This window comes from Lagenorhynchus albirostris, chromosome 2 (genome assembly GCF_949774975.1).
Source record: "Lagenorhynchus albirostris chromosome 2, mLagAlb1.1, whole genome shotgun sequence".
NCBI classification, from domain to species: Eukaryota; Metazoa; Chordata; class Mammalia; order Artiodactyla; family Delphinidae; genus Lagenorhynchus; species Lagenorhynchus albirostris.
In genome coordinates, this window is record NC_083096.1 from 125,879,687 (window position 1) to 125,901,962 (window position 22,276).

Genomic DNA, 22,276 nt, shown 5'->3' on the forward strand with positions numbered 1-22,276 from the left:
AATATTGTTTTTTCTCTATATTCTTTTTGTATATATGCCAACATGTACCTTGTGCTAGAAATATTTTATGGGAATTACAATTCTTTATATTTGTATTTTCTATATAAAGGCATATACAACTTTGAGGCAGTGTTTCTGATGGAGAGCAGAATTCGTAAAGAGCTTGTGTGTGCTTCCGTGCTCCGAAATTATATGAAATCCACTTCAAGAAGAAACTTATTTGATTAAAAAAAACAAAACAAAACCAAAACCAAAACTGCACCAATGCACAGCCAGAGGCTGACAGTTAAAATAATACATAACCACATGAACATCATATTTATATAGTTAACATTTTTAAGGATGACCAGTGCTAACATATAGTATTATACATTTGGCACTAATGTTTGCCATTGGTCCAGCAATTGGCAAAATTTGTTTCTATGTATAAATTTATTTTTGAACATTAGGTCTGGCTAGACGTATCTTCACTATTTATAAAAAATATTTAGACAGTAAGCTCACGTTGAATAACTAGGTCTACTGTGTTCTGGAAACTCTTCAGTAGTAATACAGCTTTTTCATGTTCCATATGTACAAAACTATGTCCATTTGCCTGTAAACACACAAATAAAACAGGGCAATCAATGTAAGATACTTGTTTATCACATATCATTGTTTCTAACAATAAAATTCAAGGGAGTATTGAGCAACCAAGTCATGTGTTTTTAAAATTCACAGCAGAATTGCAATTATGGGAACAACTTATTTCACCCAGCTTCAACTCAATTTACTAATTCAACAAATATTTATCAAGTATCTAGTATATCCTACTTAGGATTGTCCTAGTATAGTCCTAGTCACTGTGCTAATCATAGAGATATACTGGTCAGTAACAGACAGATACATTTGAAATATGATAGTTGTTTTGTTGTTCTGATTTGTTTGCAGGAACTTAGTTGAGATGGTTCGGAAGTGTTCATAGGACCACTGCCTTTTTGTTGCATAATCACTGATATAAACCCATCAACACGGTCAAATGTTTCACTCATGCAAACCATATAGTATAGTTAGATCTTATTTTGATCCACTGAAAAGTCCTTAATTTACATGTTTTTATATTAAAAAGATAATTTTTATTTCCCTCATTGTTGAATGCAAATATATTCATTATTTATAGCAGTGGTTCTCAATCCCATCCAGAAATGAATTAATTTCTGTATGATCTAGATTCATCTTGTTATTTTATAAATGAAAGAGCTACACCTCAGAGAGGCCAAGCAACATGACTAAGGTCACACAGCTAAGCTAGGGCTGAGTAATCTGATACCATAATATTCTTACTATTTCTCTCAATACTTTGCTGACATAATAACACTGCAATTGTTTCTAGTGATTTGAACTGATATTTCATTGATCATGATAAAATAATCAACATTTTCCCTTTAAAATTGTTGCTATATCACCTCCTACCATAATTTTTTTCGTTAGTGTTTGCAAAAGCTGTAATTCTCATTCAGATTCTTAACAGTTTAATTTAACTTATTCTAGTACTGGTAAAAATAACATTTAGTCCTAAATTTGGATCTACCAAAATGCTAAATCTCTCATTCTTATAGTTTTAACTCTGGCTTAATTGTGTTGTTGTAGTTACGTGTGAACTATCTCAAAAGTAGAAAGACTAAGTCAGACTATCTGCCTGGGCAATGAGACTTGAGAGGAAATAAAAAGGAGAAAACTTTTAGGGTAGAATCAATAGATTTGGCATCTGATTGGACAAGGGTATGAAAACAAACAAGAATCAAACTGTGATGCCATTAACAGAAAATGGAAACCTTGGAGGAGCAGCAGCCTTAGTTGGGAAGACAACGGAGTTTGTGGTACTGACGACACATGCAAGGAAAATGTTGCACATATATTTAGAAATAAGAGACTGGAGTTCAGGAAGGAGGTCAGGGTGGCTGCATTAGAAACAGAAGTTAGGTTTTTACCACACTCTGGTATTTACCACATGGAATGCTGAGAGAATTATCAGAGAATAAGTTTAAAAGGGAGCATTGTGAAAGAAGGGAAATCTAACTAGGGGAGCAGGATGGAGCCATGGCTTTGGATATGTAGAATAGAACTTAAAGACAGTGTTTGCTGTTGACCTGGGCATCTAGGTAAATTTGTCTGAAGTGAGGGAGGGAAAGGTGAAACAGGGCCCAATCCTTTTTGCTAGAGGATGGCAGAAAGCAGACGCTAGCCTGATGGCTGAACTAAAGAACGAGGATACCAATGCATTGAGGGGAGGGAACAGGAAAACTGGCAGGAGGAGAACTGGAAAGGGGATCCTGAAGGGGAATCAAGGTAGAGGGCTCATAAAGGTAGCAGGAAATCCACGAGGATCAGGTATTTCCTAGAGGCTTCAATTAACCCTAGTTTTCTGAGGCACAGAGGAAAGAGCAGAGAAAGAGCATAGCTTGATTAATTCTGTCCTGGAATCTGGGTCTGTTTCCAAGAAACAAGGCTTCAAGATGTTCAGACCCACAGTCCAGGTTCTGATTCAAGCTAGGGAGACTCCTTGTATAAATTAGCTTTTAATATTGCTTTAAAGCATTGGCTTTTAGTTGTCATGCTTTGTAAGTACAAATGATAATTATATAGTTGGAAACACAAAGAGTTGATTTCCCAGAAGGAAATAAGCAGGTTGATAAATTAGACCACTGTGTCAAATAAACATTAGGACTCTACCTGTAATTCTAGTCCGCAGAAATGTTTTGGCTCTAAGCCAGAACTTGGGTGAATCTAAAGAGGCTTATTTAAAAGACCACAACTAGGGACTGCCTGGGAATGGCTTCAAATTACCGAAAGGATTCTGAAAGATCAGAAAGCAAATTATTTTAGAAAGTTTATTAAAGATTAAATGAGTTAATATATGTTAACTGCTTAGGACAAGGCCTGGAACACTGTAAACAATCGATAAATGTTAGCTACTATTATTAATATTACTTCACTATTACTTTCTTGAATTTAAGAAATACAATTTTCATTAAGCCATAAGAGTAGAAGGACGAAATGTCAGAGGAAGGAACTGTTTAGTTAACCTTAATTTTTTTTTAAAGATGAAAATGTGAGGATCAGAGAGTTACATGAAATATCCAAGCTCACACAGCTAGTGGCTAGATGAGAATTTATGTCACAACTCTGTATCTTGACACAATTTGTTTCATTGGTGTTGTGAGGTTGAAACAAATGTTTTAGGTTCATTAAATTAATTCACTTGTTAAGATTAATTGCCCTATTTCTTTTTTTTTATTTTGTGGTACGCGGGCCTCTCGCTATTGTGGCCTCTCCCGTTGCGGAGCACAGGCCCGGGACGCGCAGGCTCAGTGGCCATGGCTCACGGGCCCAGCTGCCGCTCTGCGGCATGTGGGATCTTCCCAGACTGGGGCACGAACCCGCGTCCCTTGCATCGGCAGGCGGACTCTCAACCACTGTGCCACCAGGGAGGCCCAATTGCCCTATTTCTTGATATGGAACATTATGGTAGGCCTGATACCAGGGGAGGTAATGACAGAGGGGTTTGAATGGAAGGAGAAGATAGAATCTCAGTTCTAGAGAACTTTCATTTATATTCTTAGGACAGAAGAGCCAAGAGAATTTACATTGTATTTGTTCAAATGAATATGGCTATCTGGCTTACATCTTAGATGGTTCAGACAGGGAATCAGACAATTATGTTACTACATGTGTGCAGGGCTTTTCCAATTAACATGAAGTTCAGAAAAATCACAATATTTCAACTAGAAAGGTTTCATGGTTGTTTCATGTGTGTGAATAGAAGAGCTTAGGAAATAAAGGAGGATACTATTTAATATTAATTGCAGAGTATAAATCTGATGAAGCTTTGAAACATAAATGCATATAATCTACATTTATGCATTTGACATTTTGAATATGTATATAATATAATACAAAAGATGATTTGAAGAACAAATGTTAAATTAATAAAGTTTTAAAATATGTTGCCACATTTGGCTACGTATGTTTTATATAAACACACAGACTATCATGGATTATAATAAAATGTGTGCAATTTTGAGGAAATTGCAACTTCAGTGAATGGCTTAAGTCAAAATGAAGTTAATAAGAAAACAATCTATGAAAGAAAAGATATTCTAAAAATTTTATGCTTCAAGAATGTATAATTAATGTATTTCTGGCTTTAGCTGATTTGAAGTATAAAGGTTCATTTTACAATAGTTTTTATGTTTTTTCCAGAAGGTATCCTTCCTTGTTTTAATTCCACTTGACATCTGTGCCACAAAAGGTTTTTTAATCGCCCCTTTGCATGATTTAGACATGACAAGATGGAAGGTTAATGAAAATAACATTTGCAATTCTAACAAAAAGGAAAGCTTTGTGATTACAGCTCATCAATTTACTGTAAAACGTACTCGGTTTCTGGATTTCATCCTCTTATTCCTTCCTGAATTTATCTTTGATTTTCTTCTGCTAAATATTTTGTTAAGTGGATAAATTACGGATGTTTATATCACAGAAATTCTCCAGAGGATGTTGTAATTCTCCCAGGAATTCTGTTGTATTCTTATTATTCAAAGCTCTAAACTTAAAAACTAGTTTCTGAGAAGGCTTGGCCACAAAATTGGTGGGATTATCCAATAAGAAGGACAGCATGATTCTTTTAAGAATTCGGAAGAGAAATGGGATTAGAGACTTGGTATATGATTTTGAATTGATTTAAACTAACCCACAAGGGACAAACATTTAAAGGGCCAGTATACATGTATTTTGTATGTTAGATATACATTAGTACATTAATATAGTGTCCTTTGACTGCCTATAGCTCTTGGGATGAGGGAAAATGAAAATATACAGCAACCATCTTAGAGTTATAGGGCAAGCCTTCATGTTGTCTAATCCTGACAGCCAGAAATTATGAGACCAAACAGTGGGAATCTTAGGTAATTATATTTATGTTTCCCATTAACTACCTGGAATTATTTCCCATTGCAGAATTTTAATCTGCTAGAGTAGTCTCATTAAATATTAGGATATATTTAGGGCTGAGTATACTGTATAAGCAGTACTACAATAACTATATGCCAAGTCATTTGAAAAATTTTCCTATCAAAAAATCTGACCTACAGACCTTAAATTCTTAGAGAGTTCCAATGAAAAATTTACACTGCACTTTTAAATGTGAGGAAGTTTGAAGTCTCAAGTGGCTTTTAAAAGTATTAAAAAAATATTAAAAAAAAGGTAGTATTAAAAAAAATTCATGGCAATAGAATTAGAAAAGAAAAAGGAGAAGTAACAACTGACACTGCAGAAATACAAAGGCTCATGAGAGATTACTACAAGCAACTCTATGCCAATAAAATGGACAATCTGGAAGAAATGGACAAATTCTTAGAAATGCACAACATTCGGAGACTGAACCAGGAAGAAACAGAAAATATGAACAGACCAATCAAAAGCACTGAAATTGAAACCGTGATTAAAAATCTTCCAACAAACAAAAGCCCAGGACCAGATGGCTTCACAGGCGAATTCTATCAAACATTTAGAGAAGAGCTAACACCTATCCTTCTCAAACTCTTCCAAAATATAGCAGAGGGAGGAACACTCCCAAACTCATTCTACGAGGCCACCATCACCCTGATACCAAAACCAGAGAAAGATGTCACAAAGAAAGAAAACTACAGGCAAGTATCACTGATGAACATAGATGCAAAAATCCTCAACAAAATACTAGCAAACAGAATCCAACAGCACATTAAAAGGATCATACACCATGATCAAGTGGGGTTTATCCCAAGAATGCAAGGATTCTTCAATATATGCAAATCAATCAATGTGAATCACCATATTAACAAATTGAAGGAGAAAAACCATATGATCATCTCAATAGATGCAGAGAAAGCTTTCGCCAAAATTCAACACCCATTTATGATAAAAACCCTCCAGAAAGTAGGCATAGAGGGAAATTACCTCAACATAACAAAGGCCATATATGACAAACCCACAGGCAACATCGTCCTCAATGGTGAAAAACTGAAACCATTTCCACTAAGATCAGGAACAAGACAAGGTTGCCCATTTTCACCACTGTTATTCAACATAGTTTTGGAAGTTTTAGCCAAAGCAGTCAGAGAAGAAAAAGAAATAAAAGGAATCCAAATTGGAAGAGAAGAAGTAAAGCTGTCACTGTTTGCAGATGACACGATAATATACATAGAGAATCCTAAGGATGCCACCAGAAAACTACTAGAGCTAATCAATGAATTTGGTAAAGTTGCAGGATACAAAATTAATGCACAGAAATCTCTTGCATTTGTATACACTGAAAATGAAAAATCTGAAAGTGAAATTAAGAAAACACTCCCATTTACCACTGCAACAAAAAAGAATAAAATATCTAGGAATAAACCTACCTAAGGAGACAAAAGACCTGTATGCAGAAAATTATAAGACACTGATGAAAGAAATTAAAGATGGTGCAAACAGTTGGAGAGATATACCATGTTCTTGGATTGGAAGAATCAACATTGTGAAAATGTCTATACTACCCAAAGCAATCTACAGGTTCAATGCAATCCCTATCAAACTACCACTGGCATTTTTCACAGAACTAGAACAAAAAATTTCACAATTTGTGTGGAAACACAAAGGACCCTGAATAGACAAAGCAATCTTGAGAACAAAAAAATGGAGCTGGAGGAATCAGACTCCCAGACTTCAGACTATACTGCAAAGCTACAGTAATCAAGGCAGTATGGTACTGGCACAAAAACAGAAATATAGATCAATGGAACAGGATAGAAAGCCCAGAGATAAGCCCACACACATATGATCACCTTTTCTTTGATAAAGGAGGCAAGAATATACAGTGGAGGAAAGACACCCTCTTCAATAAGTGGTGCTGGGAAAACTGGACAGCTACAGGTAAAAGAATGAAATTAGAACACTCCCTAACACCATACACAAAAATAAACTCAAAATGGATTAAAGACCTAAATGTAAGGCCAGACATTATCAAACACTTAGAGGAAAACATAGGCAGAACACTCTATGACATAAATCACAGCAAGATCCTTTTTGACCCACCTCCTAGAGTAATGGAAATAAAAACAAAAATAAACAAATGGAACCTAATGAAATTGCAAAGCTTTTGCACAGCAAAGGAAACCATAAACAAGACCAAAAGACAACCCTCAGAATGGGAGAAAATATTTGCAAATGAAGCAACTGACAAAGGATTAATCTCCAAAATTTACAAGCAGCTCATGGAGCTCAATATCAAAAAATCAAACAACCCAATCCAAAAATGGGCAGAAGACCTAAATAAACATTTCTCCAAAGAAGATATACAGATTGCCAACAAATACATGATAGAATGCTCAACATCATTAATCATTAGAGAAATGCAAATCAAAACCACAATGAGATATCATCTCCCACTGGTCAGAATGGCCATCATCAACAAATCTACAAACAATAAATGCTGGAGAGGGTGAGGAGAAAAGGGAACCCTTTTGCACTGTTGGTGGGAATGTAAATTGATACAGCCACTATGGAGAACAGTATGGAGGTTCCTTAAAAACTAAAAATAGAACTACCATACGACCCAGCAATCCCACTACTGGGCATATACCCTGAGAAAACCATAATTCAAAAAGAGTCATGTACCAAAATGTTCATTGCAGCTCTATTTACAATAGCCAGTACATGGAAGCAACCTAAGTGTCCACCAACAGATGAATGGATAAAGAAGATGTGGCACATATATACAAGGGAATATTACTTAGCCATAAAAAGAAATGAAATTGAGTTATTTGTAGTGAGGTGGATGGACCTAGAGTCTGTCATACACAGTGAAGTAAGTCAGAAAGAGAAAAACAAATACCGTATACTAACACATATATATGGAAAATAAAAAAAAGGAAAAGAAAAAAAAATCGTCACGCAGAACCTAGGGGTAAGACAGGAATAAAGACACCGACCTACTAGAGAATGGACTTGAGGATACGGTGAGGGGGAAGGGTAAGCTGGGACAAAGTGAGAGAGTGGCAGGGACATATATACACTACCAAATTTAAAATAGATAGCTGGTGGGAAGCAGCTGCATAGCACAGGGAGATCAGCTCGGTGCTTTGTTACCACCTAGAGGGGTGGGATAGGGAGAGTGGGAGGGAGGGAGACACAAGCGGGATGAGATATGGGGACATATGTATATGTATAACTGATATACTTTGTTATAAAGCAGAAACTAACAGACCATTGTAAAGCAATTATACTCCAATAAAGGTTAAAATAATATTCATGGAATAAAACATAAATAAGAATTTCTCTTCTGTCTTAAATGCACACATGTACTGCAGCTTGAATGTTTCATGAATTCAGGCTCAAAAAAAGACATGGCAAAATAGAAGAGACTCAACTGAAGACTTTGTTCATTATTTGTATAGAAAGTCAGGCATGGAAATGGTAATAAATAGTAATCCTGAGGATATTTACTTGTTTATCTGCTTTGACTTTAGAATGCCTGTTTTCTTCAAAACCAGCATGTGGAATGAGCATCTCTAAAAAATGACTTCCCTATCTTGGTTTGCAAGCAGTTCCCCAACTAGCTGCACTTTATTTCTGTACTTGACCACAAAAGGAACTGCAAAATCAGCCTCTCATTTTCAGGGAACTCTTTGTAGCCAGGTTGGTCTCTGTTTTGGTGGAGAGCTTGCTGTTAAGAGAAAACAGACTGGGAGTTGATTTTGTTGCGTGGTTGAAGTCAGCTTTTTCCTGTCTCTCTTCCTCCATTTTCTGCTCTGTGTAATTTTGGGCACGTCTACTTCCTGGGCTAGGTGTGTAAAGGTAGAACTTTAGTTCTATTTCCTTGTTGCAATGTTCACGTGGCTTGGCATCACACTTTGTACATTGTGGGCATTTAATCATATTTGCCAAATCAGGGAATGGAAAATGTCATGCTATCAGTAAAATTTGCTCCAGGAGAATCAGTGTTGTATGATGGAAGAGGCTCAAATGAACTATTTAACCTCTGTCAACAACAGATACCTTGCAGGGTTGTTGTGTGTTCTAAATGACACAAGATGGGTGCTTAATTGATGTTACTTTTATTTCAGCCAAATTATGGAAGTTAGAGCCAGCTTAATGAACTTAATTTGTCTTTATTGTTTTTCATGTTTCACTTAGTACCTAAATATTATTTTTTTGATTTGCAAAAAGTATTTACTCCGTCTCTAATTAGGTATCTGTGCTGAACTTTATACACTATGAACAAATCAAATGGATAAAGGTATGCAGTGAAACTGGCATATAAAATCATACACATTTAAAAAACTATTTTTGGTTATCTTCTAACCAAATGCTATTTAAAAATATTTGCACATGTATTTTATCATTATAAGCAATAATTTCTCTGAACATTAAGAGTTACATGATGCTGAACCCACCCAACCCCCTACCCCCCACCTACCCCCCCAACCCACCTTTCCCCAAACCTCTCCAATGTTTTTGATTTTAAACCACCAAATAAGATCAACAATAGAAAAGTGTTAACTTATTTAGCCTTGTTAGGAAATGCTTTAGTGAAATTTCCAAATACTTTATTTCTTTAAGGGTCCCACACTTCATTTTAACCATAACACAAATTTCTCCTCTTTACTTTTTGTAGTCTTTTTTGGGGGGAAATTTTAAAGAATTCAGAGAAATAAATGTACTCTAACCCATTCTTAGTGACTCATGATATTAATTATGAACATGAACACTCTCTGGAATGAAGCCGTGGACCCAGTGAGTTGCTTCTACTAGAGGTATTCCCTTAAGTGTGTTCTGTGGAAGTGGCTAATTGACGTTGTTGGTCAAGAGGGCTGCATGGTTAAATATGTTGGGATATATTATTTTGTACGATTTTTCAGGTTCTCAATATGCTTACAATGTAGAGCCCCTGCTCTGCAACAAGAGAAGCCACCGCAATGAGAAGCCCGCACACCACAACGAAGAGTAGCCCCATTCACCGCAACTAGAGAAAAGTCCATGCCCAGCAACAAAGACCCAACTCAGTCAAAAATAAATAAATAAAATAAATAAATTTATTTTAAAAAAGGCGCAACATATCAGGTTTGTTCGAATTATCATCTCTTTGATTATTCTATTTTGGTATCTTCGAGATATAGCCATAGACCAGGAATATACTTTGGATTACAAATTCCAAACTCTTAAAATTATTGCAAAGTAGAACTGGATGTCATAAACTAATTATAAATAATATAATTTCTCTTTTGTCAAAGTTAGGCTCTTGTCTTGGGAAGGGGTGGGGGCAGGTAAATGAAGAGGATAGGTATTGACTATCATGATAGACTAGAATACAATATACTTACAGGTGAGCTGTAGGCTACAACTGTGAGTCATGTTAACTATCAAGTACAATACATCCTTTTTTTTCCAGTCTATTCATCTTTTCAACAGAGTAACTATAATTAATAGATATTCTATATTTAAATATACTTTAAATTATAAAATGTATAATGAATTAGACTGAATTTTTTAACTGCAAAGAACATTAGAATAAAGAAACTATGATGTTAAATCAACAAAACTGCCACTTCAAAAATGGTCAGATATCGGCAAATTTACACGGCTCAATTGAATAACATTTTTTATGCTCCATGTGCTTTCCCTGGTTCTCTTTCACTCGTCTGTAATTCGACTTGACAGAAGGTAAGGCTGTGAGGGGTCAGTTGCCCTAGCACAGTGCTCTTTCCTCATGCCACACTGTCTTAAACCAAAATGACTTGCTAAGCACAGCAAGTCATTTGAATATGCACATGAATTACAGTATCTATTCTAGGAAAATGAATAGTAAAATGACAGAATAATCATGTAAATATGTTTTAATTAACATCACCCTTTAATACACACATCTTCATGTAACTCAAATAACATGCTCATAATACCATAGCAGAATAAGAAGAGAATAGTGGGTAAAAAGATTTACAGAAAAAAAAAGAGATAGCTCTTATATAACAAATTCTGGGTTTGGGGGAAATTTGGGAAAGGTATATCTCTTGCTATTTTATATCTCTTTTGCTACTTGCTGTTGGGTTAGATCAAACCCAATAACTGCCATCACTTAAAGGGGAGCTCATTCGTTTTTGTTTTTTCCTTTTACCTTGATTTTCCAGGTAGTATGCTTTCACAAAGGTTTGTAAATAAATTTGCTCCAGTGAGGAGATATTCTAATGATCTTGTAAGTGACAGATAACTCAATGTTATAAACTCATTTTTTCCAGTGTTCTTTAAACTAAGAGCCACAGTATTATAAAGAGACAAATATATAATTTCCTTTCTTAGCATCTGATGTTGGCAATGATTTCAGTTTAGAATTAGCCATTTTTATTTCCTTCAGAAAATATAATTGGCCACTTGTTATTTTTAACTAGTATGAATGAAACTGTAAATACAGCAATTTATTTGATTAAGGTCTATGGGCATTTTTCTTTTACTGAAAATGGACTTTGATTTTATTATACTAGATACAAAAAACTTCTATAGCAAAAATAAAATGTTACATCCTTTATAGTCATTTGTGGAGAGAAGAGAAAACCCAGGTGCAGCTCTTCTGCAGTTTTTGTGACTTTTAACTGATTTGGCTTATAATTCCTTCCTACTTCTTGCACTGGGAATTCATTTCTCTGTGCACTTTGCTGTTTCTGTATACATCTCAGGGACTAGAAATACTAAACCCTCATTTTCCCACATATAACCCTTCTAGAATTTCACAGCCAGAAGTGTATTCTAACCCTGCAACTAGATATTACCTTAATTCTCATTTCCTTCTGCAGGATGTCTATATCTATATCTGTATCTGTAGATCTCTATCTATATAACATTTTTATACCATTTAAATATTTCTGAATTTGGAAGGAAAAGTCTTTCTTTTGCTCCATCTGTCATGGATGAAGGCAAAGTCCCCAAACTTGTTTCAAGCTATGGAAGGCTTCTCTACCCAGCTTGGCATTCTAATAAATCAGAGATCTCAGATGAACTGGCTTCATTTTTTACAGACTCTGAGATTCAAAATAATTTCTTTGAAATTCAGTAGAGAAAAAAACTAGCCACTTCCTTTCCTAAACAGCAGCATGTACCCAGTGTTAGGGAGTTACGCTGTCAGTTTATTCTTAGCCATTTTCCGTGGAAATTGATAAAATTATTGAACAGTTGAATTTTTGAGCTGGGGGACCTTAGCTGTAGTATAAACTCATTTTACATATAATGAATGTGAGTTCTCTAGACATGATATAAAATGCTTAAGATCAAAGGGCTAGCTAGGCAATTAAAAAATATAGAACTTCAATAATAAAGTGGTTAAAGAAAATATTTAGATTTTATGTGTCTTTTTTTTGTTTCAATGTTTTAACTCAAAAGACCAGCTGCTGGTTTGGTCTTCTGCTTGCATGGAATTGACTTGGACCTTTTGGATGGTACTTCTCCTGGGACATTGCCAAAGGTTGGAGCAACCCGCAGTCTTTTCAGATAATTATCATTTTTGAAAACTTGAGTTTTCATGATCTTGTTAGTTAGTTTAAAATATGTGTGAGAATAAAATGCTAAGACAATTTATCTATATAGGGTTTCTACTTTTCTGGGATCTTTGAGAGAGTTCAATAAATAGAAGGTAGAAGATCTCCTCAGAGCTGAGTTGAGTGGGGCCCTTGCATTCTGGTAACTATCTGCATAGCCAATCTGACCAGAAGGCTCCTGTGTTCCCAGTGTCCCTAAATCTTCAATTTATTATGTTGAACCATTTTATAATTTCTCCAAATAATCGAATCTCTGCAATGTTAGATAGTTCCATCCAGTTACACAGTGGAAAATTTCTGGGGTCATAAGTCAAAATATTGAATCTTAAATAAATTGATGATACTTAAGAGCCTTGCCCTGTGATGTAGGAAATGATTAAGTGGAAGTGAATTAAGAGAGAAGGACGAAGAAAGCAAAATGGATGAGGTTATACCAAGCATGTACTTAACTGTTTACTGGAGGGATCCTTTTTTGATATGCAGAGCTTTAAGTTAGGGAAATGTCTTTTTCCATCACACAATACATTTTAAAAAGTCACCTTGTATACAGCTAAACTTTTGTTCAAACATGTCAGCAGGGAGAGTAGAGAGATATAACCAGGTGTTTCATATTATTCAAACAGTAATAAGCTTACTGTTGAGAAATTAAACATGGACAGTCTCTTCTCCCTCATCTAAAGTCACATAGATACCCTATTTGGGTACTTCATATTCTTACTTACACTTGATACTTATGCACAGATTCCTGTATGTATCAATTCTTCTTTCATTCCCAAAATTCATTTAAACAAAAACATTCGGAACACCTGCCATGTGCCAGGTAATGGGGATATAGGATTCTATAGGTCTGAAATGGTTTCTGACCTGCCTCTCAACCCCAGAACAATAAAGGCAAATAAGAAATGTAAGAGGAACTTATGTTCAATCACTTAATTCAAATTCAGCTTAATAACTTGGGTACATATTTGTTTCAGTGTTGGCCTTAGAAAGCATTGCTTTTTATGTCTTACCTGAAGGATCTTATCACCAGGCTGCAGCAGGTTGGATGCTGGTCCATCAGGCTGAACCCTAGTAACAAAGATACCCTATAAGTCAGAAGTAACAGAGGTTAGGATTCTATTTTCAAGAACTAGATCTACTTAAAAACTTTTTCATTCACATAGAAAACAGTGAAAACAGATTAAAAACACTTTACACATGTGAGGTTAAAATATTATTATAGTATTTTAAGCAAGGCACCACCCTCTAAATCAAGTTTAAGAAAAGCAACATTTTTACTTGCACAAAACGCTCATATTGTTTGTTTTGTTTTGTTTTGCGGTACGCGGGCCTCTCACTGTTGTGGCCTCTCCCGTTGCAGAGCACAGGCTCCGGACGCGCAGGCTCAGCGGCCATGGCTCACGGGCCCAGCCACTCCGCGGCATGTGGGATCTTCCCAGACCGGGGCACGAACCCGTGTACCCTGCATCTGCAGGAGGACTCTCAACTACTGCGCCACCAGGGAAGCCCTCATATTGTTTTTAAAGTGCATTTATGATTTATAAATTAATTTCATGGCATAGTCTTAATTTCTTTCTTAAATAATTTGATGTATGGTTCTAAACCATCTTTTGTGTAACTTTTGTATAACTTCTGAAGTTGTCTTAAGTTATTCCTCACTGAAAATGTCTCCTATCTGATAGGTTGTAAATTCAACGTACACTTTAAAAACCTTACTAGAATCACATATAAGACTGGTTTATTTTAATGAGTATTACTTTATATGTTACTGAGAATTTTAAAGTAAAATGAACAAATAAAACATAAGAAAATTCCAACGTATAAAGTTTGCAGCTATATAGTTACAAAATTCCTAAATTGATTTAGTTTATAAAAATGCCAAATTAATTTTACTGATCATGTACACAAAGCAAACACTTGTTGAATGTCTACCATATGCTAGGCCTTGATTGCTGGTGTTATAGAGATATACAGAATATAATTTTTGCCTTCGATGAGCTCACTATATAGGAGAAGAAAAGTCAAGAAAACCGACTATAAAACAGTGTGAGAAGTGTTATGATAGAGGTAATCAATATAATAGATTATTTAAAATGTTGCATCCAGCTTAACCTTAATGTGTTGGAGCTCCTAAGAAGAGGAGATATCTGGCACGGAATCATAAAGGACAAGTAAAAGTTATCCACACAGATAAGGAAAGATATTCTACATGGAAGGGATAGCACATACAAAAGTGAGAGTGCCTGTTACATTCAGGAAGCTGCAAGTAGTTCTGTTATGACTGCAGTGGTTGTGGAAGGGTTCGAGTGGATGTGGTTGGGAACATGGGAGAAAATCATATCAATCCCCCAAAGTAGGTAAGGACCAGATCAAGATGGGTCTTTAATGGACATCTTTATCAGTTTTGGGAGCTACTGAAGTACTTTAAACATGATGGTGACAAGATTTTGATTAATATACTAAGAATGAACTGATGAGTGGATAAACAAAATGTGCATATCTATTCAGTGGAATATTATTTGGCAATAGAAAAGAATGAAGTACTGACAACACTGATGAACCCTGCAAACATTATGCTAAATGAAAGAAGCTAGTCACAAAAAATCACATATTGTATGATTCCATTTATATGAAATGTCAAGAAGAGGCAAATGCATAAAAATGGAAAGCAGATTAGTGTTTGCTAGGGGCTGGGAAGCAAGGGGAGTGACTGTTAATGTGTACAGATTTCTTTTTAAGGTAATAAAAGGGTTCTGGAATTAGATAGTGGTGACGGTTGCACAACTCTGTGAATATACTAAAAACCACCTAACTACACTTTAAAAGGGTGAATTTTATGGTATGTGAATTATATATCAATTCAGCTCTTATTGTTTTTAATTCTTGAGTATTCATAGAAGATAATATTTTAATGGCTTTGCCTGTTATTTAGAAAATTATCTCATTTACTGATCTGTAAACTTAATAACTCTCACTTAAACCCATAACTTTATGTGTGTATGTCTTTGTAAATGGTTTAACAAACAGACCCTAGTTAAAATATTTCTATGTGTTCTAATTTAGCATTTTAGATCTTTATGAAACATTAATTTAAGGATTTTGAATGATTTTTATCTTTCTGATTTTAACCTGTTATCTTTCCCATTCAAAGATGAAACTACAGTAAGTATTAAAATATTAGAAAACTGCATAACTTTAACCAGTAATTTGACTTCTAGAACTTATGTTAGGGAAATAACTGGATAAGTATGCAACATGTATTTACTAATATGTTCATCACCGTATTATTTGTAATAATAAAAATTACAAATCACATGTAAATGTCTAATAACAGGGGATTAAATAAATGAATTATGGTAAATCTATACAATAGAACGATATGTGGTCATTAAAAATGGAGTCCTAGATGACAGCTATAGAAGGACACTGGTGCTTAGAGAAACAAGCAAGTTATAAAACATTATGTGTGGCATAATACTATTTTTGCTGAAATATGTTTAAATGTATATTTGTGTGGGAAAATAACTGGAAGAATATACTCCTAAACATTAGCAGTGGTTGTACTGGGTAATGAGACATCATATATATGTATATTTTTTTCTTTCTTTTTGCTTTTCTGTGTTTTCTAATATTTCTACAATGATTAGGCACTAATAGGATTAAGAAAATAGTAATAAAAACTTAAACAATCTTTTAGGTTAATGGTGTCACAATTTGGTGTGATGTTCAAACAGCTAGTTACTTTGGTCAGTTCAGTTGTACAAATGGTCAGTTCAGAAGGAAAAAGAAAACTGGTTGTTTGAAAGGGACAGTTAAATAAGGCACAATGACTAATCCACCAGACCAGTGAATGGCACTGGTTGTGAGAACACATATAATCCTCACAGTCATTTTCATACTGGGCACATAACTCTCCTACTCCATCAATCCAGGAGACTATATGAGTACTCAGTTCCCCTGGTGGTCCCCCTTTTATGCTGTTGCGGTCTCTGTAAAACAGGCAGAATGACACTGCATCTCTGGATGCTGAAGGCAAAGTTGTTTTGACTATTATTTTATCCCAGCAGTCAAAGTCTATGCTACCTAGTTAATTTTGATTGCCGTTCTTCAGCTTATTGTACAGGAACAGTTTTAATAATTTTTGTATGAATCCAGACCATAGGAACTGAATTGTGGCCATCATATTGCAATGCTGAGAGGAACTGGCAACACTCCACAGACTGACTGCTGAAAGAATACCAAAGCCATGTCTCTAGCAGGTTTAATTTCAATCATCACAAAGCTCTGTGGGGTTCAACCACTGTTCTGGAGACTTGCTTTGAAGCTTTCTCTTATGGTGGCCTGAGTCTTCCTAAGCATTTATTGCTGTTTTCTAAAGCATTAATATTTCTTTTCAATCAATAAGTTTTACCAACTAAGAAATTGCTACTGCCCATTGGCATAGTTTCTCTTTCTCTCTGTGTCTTTCTCTCTCTCTATATATATCCTATCAGCCAGCATATTGCCACATTAGTCAAAACAGATAGCAATGAGTGTTATGTTTGATAATGGTCTGTAGCATTCATTATTTTGGAGGTGGAATGCTTCCCCAAAGACTGCCTGAAAAGCCCAGTGCCCTGAGTTTTCACTGTATTTATGTATTACATATAAACACTGTCATATGAAAGAGACCAAATAACTCTGAACCCATTTTTGTGGTCTCTGTTATGATGAAATATTGATGAGAAATATGAAAACTTTGACTCTGTTTTCAAAAAGTTCATTGTAGCAGTGTGTGTGGCACTCAGTATAGGGTCTATAAATGTTATGATAAGTATTGAAAGTCTGAAGGTTGAGCTACAATCCAGGGTCTTTCTTTCCAGCAAAGCCTGCAATAAGAGATTTCAGAGTCTCCCAACTGTACCAGATTTACTGTCAGAAAATTCTTCATTACTCTTAGTCTTAGAGTACATTGAAAGGCCGACATTTATTATCTTTACCTTGAATTCCCAACAGATAAGAGGATTTGCATCTTTGATTTAGGGAAGGGGAAGGGAAGAGGGCTGGAAAGTCTCTCCTGTATCATCTGTGGTTTCCTAGTGGTGGCTGTCAGTGATAATGGCTCCAATTACTATTTACTTTCAATAATGAACATGGGTCCCAACAAGAGGGCTTTCTGATGGTTCTTAATAACTTTTAGAGGCTACTTCCTTTGGTAGCTCCAAGCCAACATCAGCTCTGTAACAATGGCTGCTAGAGTCTAGTTACTGGCTTATGGCATTTCTGAGTGTGTTTCTCTAATGTTTTGCACCTCATCACCAGCTCTCATGTTCCTTAGTGACTTGACAGCACAGTGGTTTTCCCTTAGTACCACCTCTAGAGGGCATCTCACAACAGAGCTAAGTATTGCAGTCCTTTCCAAAGAATGCAAGTCTTTTCTCCTATCAGACACCAGTAACTGGGTGTGCTTGAGACAGACACAGACACAATGGACTCATGTATCACAGAGGGACCCCCATAGGTTTGAACCAAAGCTAATCTGGAGAGCACTGGCCGGATGCTACAAATAGGCTTGACCTTTTGCCATTTCACATTTCTTCCCCAGTTTTTAAACCAGTCTTCATATAAGTCATAAATGAAGTTTTTCCAAAAGTACCCATAATGGGTTTTTAAAAAGTTTTACTTTTCGCAAGTAATTTTGAAAATGGATGAGTATAGAAGGTTTTTCACAGTGTTAAAATCTGACCTGGTCTTATTGGTTACCTAGTCTCTGCACCTCTGGACATAAACCTTGAAGGACTCAAGGTTCCTTGAAAGTTAGTCTACAAGGCCAACATTTCACATTCTAACTTTAGAGGAGAAAGGAACTTTATATGGCTTTTTAATGATGAAGGTGAATGACTGTGACAGTCTCAGCTATTGTAAATGTAGACACCAAAATAGAACTTGTCTTAAGGGAATTACAACTTCAATTTGTGAAATATGCTTTTCTTTAAAATTCTGAAAAAACTTGGCTCTAGCTGATGCTAAGAAATTGGTTTCTAGGAAGGCCATATCTCAGATAAAAATTGCATACAATTACAATTCAGAACACATTGGTTATATATTATAGAATATGGTATCATATGCTTTCATATAATTATAAAAGTTCAAAGAGCGTTTCTGGAGAAAAAAATGACCCATAAAGCTAGCAAACACAGCCATAGATTCAATAGCTTGCAAGGGGAAACTTTTTTTTGGTCAAATATTGGCAAATAATTTCTTTTCATGAATTGAGCAAGGTTAATATTAAGCTATGATGCAGCTCACAGAAGCAGCATTACACATACACAGTAGACTGTGTTTACTTAATCCCTGTGATTATTAGAAGACACATCAAGAATAAAGGTGTTTCAATAGCATTACTCTCTATGAGTCAAGGTATGAAAACAAAATATTTTAAGGTTAATTGCTGAGAGACAACTCTTGAGCTTTGAACAATTTGCTACCTTAAAAACTGAGGAATTTATATGCAGCAAGTGAAGAGATTTATCCCATGACCATTAGAAACTAAAGGAGAGGGGAGAGGGAAGAAAGGGGAGAGGGAAGGAAAGGAGAGAAAGAGAAAAAAAGAAGGGCATTGGCAGCTACATATGATGATTCAGTATATGACTGAACTTTAGCTGACAAAACAATGAAATGTAAAATCCATAAAAAATGAACAGAAAGAAGAATTGTTTTAGAAACCTAAAAAATTTGAGCCTCAAAAGACAGAGATACAAATTATACAACTGACCAAAGTCCTCTAAAAATTTCACAAAAATCTTATGCATAGATGTTTAAAGGAATTGAAAATTCTCTTTCATTAATTTTAAAATAAAGAAATATTAAAACAAAAATCACTTGGTTGCATTTGTAAAAAATAGAACTACCATATGACCCAGCAATCCCACTACTGGGCATATACCCTGAGAAAACCATAATTCAAAAAGAGATGTACCACAGTGTTCATTGTGGCACTATTTACGACAGCCAGGACATGGAAGCAATCTAAATGTCCATCGACAGATGAATGGATAAAGAAGATGTGGCACATATACACAATGGAATATTACTCAGCCATAAAAAGAAACAAAATTGAGTTATTTGTAATGAGGCAGATAGACCTAGAGTTTGTCATACAGAGTAAGTCAGAAAGAGAAAAACAAATACCATATGCTAACACATATATATGGAATCTTAAAAAAATAATGGTACTGATGAACCTAGTGGCAGGGCAGGAATAAAGACATAGACATAGAGAATGGACTTGAGGACACAGCAAGGTGGGGAGGGGGAAGCTGGGGTGAAGTGAGAGTAGCATCGACTTATATACACTACCTAATGTAAAATAGTTAGCTAGTGGGAAGCGGCAGCATAGCACAGGGAGATCAGCTCGGGACTTTGCAATGACCTAGAGGGGTGGGATAGGGAGGATAGGAGGGAGACACAAGAGGGAGGGGATATGGGGATATATGTATGCATATGACTGATTCACTTTGTTGTACAACAGAAACACAGTATTGTGAAGCAATTATACTCCAATAAGGATCTATTAAAAAAATAATGCATTGGAGCAACAGGAGACTATTTAAACCCATAGAAATTGGCTATGTGATTACAAATATCTTAGTAACAACGTAATGGTGTGATTCTAACAGAAAAAATACACTTGCACCATTCTTTTATGTCATTGTAAAGCTTTGTTTAGTAGCCAAAAAGAAAAATGTATATAAACATATAGTTTTCAAGATACTGCCCTTATGACTTGATAAAAACAACCAAGAAGTAAGCAGTTTATTTCCTTTTATCTGAGATTCCTGTTAGAAATGACAAATTGACTACAAAAAATCGATTTTCTTTTTTTTAATAGTTTGGTGCTGATCACCAGGCACTACTCTCTTTTGGGGAATTTGAATATAAGAGTTGAAATTATGTTTGGCTTTGATTACTTTATACAGGTGTACCTTGTTTCACTGTGCTTCACTTTATTGCACTTTGCAGGCAATGTAGTTTTAAAATGGAAGGTTTGTGGCAACTCTCTGTCAAGCAAGTCTATCACCGCCATTTTTCCAACAACGTTTGCTCACTTCATGTTTCTGTGTCACATTTTGGTGACTCTTGCAATATTTCAAACTTTTTCATTATTATTCTATTTGTTATGGTGGTCTGTGATCAGTGATCTTTGATGTTATTACTACGACTCGCTGAAGACTTAGATGATGGTTAGCATTTTTAGCAATAAAGTATTTTTGAATTAAGGTATCTACATTTTTTTAGACATAATGCTATTGCACACTTAACAGACTACAATATAGTGTAAACATAAGTTTTAAATGCACTGGGAAACCAAAAATTTCGAGGGACTTGCTTTATTGCAATATTCATCCTATTGCGGTGGTCTGGAAACAAACCCCAATATCTCTGAGGTATTCCTGTTAGGAATTATAATTGTAATTTTCCTTTTATTGATTGCTTCAGTATTGCAATTATTCCTTAACAGTTAAAAATCTCTGGGAGTCTGTGTATTGTTGACTGAACGTACATTTTCTTCCTGTTTATTTCTTGGTAAAATTCTTAAGCTTAAAAAAAGAATTTTCTTTCATTTGATTTTCATATTTTCATTTAAAAGTAAGTGATCACACTCTTCCACATAATGTCTTTCCAGATTTCTTGCCTCTTTGGGAAAAATAGGTGAAATATTTTTCATTTCTTTTACTTTATGAATTCTTTAAAGCCTGTATTTAATATAAGACCTCAACTGGTGGTGAATATATGGATTGCTGAACTTCATACAGTTTACTGATTTGATCAGAGTTCCTACTGGCTTTTCGTCTCAGCTTTTTTTTTTCTTCTTTTAAATTAATTTTTGGCTGCATTGGGTCTTTGTTGCTGTGCGCAAGCTTTTCTCTAGTTGCGGTGCGCAGGCTTCTAATTACGGTGGCTTCTCTTGTTGTGGAGCATGGGCTCTAGGTACGCGGGCTCAGTAGTTATGGCTCGCGGGCTCTAGAGCACAGGCTCAGTAGTTGCACGGGCTTAGTTGCTCCATGGCATGTGGAATCTTCCCAGACCAGGGATTGAACCCGTGTCCCCTGCATTGGCGGGCAGATTCTTAACCACTGCGCCACCAGGGAAGTCCTCTTCTCATCTTTATACATAGCATAAAATAGTAGACGCCATTAAAAAAAGAGTGGGTAACTGTAGGTGGCTGTGGCGTCTCCTTCCTAGGTACTACTAAAATAGTATCAGTAATCAGCTTTCTGATTATCATCCCTGCAGTCTTCCTCAAAGCCCCTTCAGCTGTCAAATTTTTTGACACTATCTACAACACTTCAAAATAATGGATTGAAAAGTGAAGAATTCAGTCAAAGCTTTTTTGTCACTTATGCTAAAATAAGGTTTTTAAAGTGAAAAATTATTGTATTGTAAACTACATTCAGTCAAACTATGATTCTTTTAGATAAAATATGGTTTTATGTAGAGTAGACCATACTAGAAGTATTGCTTAGGGCTGGCGGTGAAATCAGGAGGTCAAAAAGCCCAGTGACAAATGTCCAGAGGACACTCTAGTTGTGGATTCCTGACACATTGACTGACAAAATGGCTCTTAGGCCACGGCTGTGCATTGGCAGTGTGGGGTAGAGTGAAAAGGGAGGTTTTCTTCCCTCACTTTTTAGTCTCTGTATTTCTATATTATT

General features: G+C 35.5%; 1 protein-coding gene across 1 annotated transcript in view; it reads right to left on the minus strand.

Annotated features, from left to right (window-relative positions):
- Nucleotides 1-487: 487 nt before the first annotated feature.
- LRRC7 (leucine rich repeat containing 7) overlaps nucleotides 488-22,276 on the minus strand; it is a 507,812-nt gene continuing 486,023 nt past the window's right edge. Inside the window, exons 26-27 of the mRNA XM_060142541.1 lie at nucleotides 13,592-13,666; nucleotides 488-595 (exon numbers count right to left, since the gene is read on the minus strand). Coding sequence (XP_059998524.1) covers nucleotides 488-595; nucleotides 13,592-13,666 — 183 coding nt within the window. The remainder of the gene's footprint in view (nucleotides 596-13,591; nucleotides 13,667-22,276) is intronic.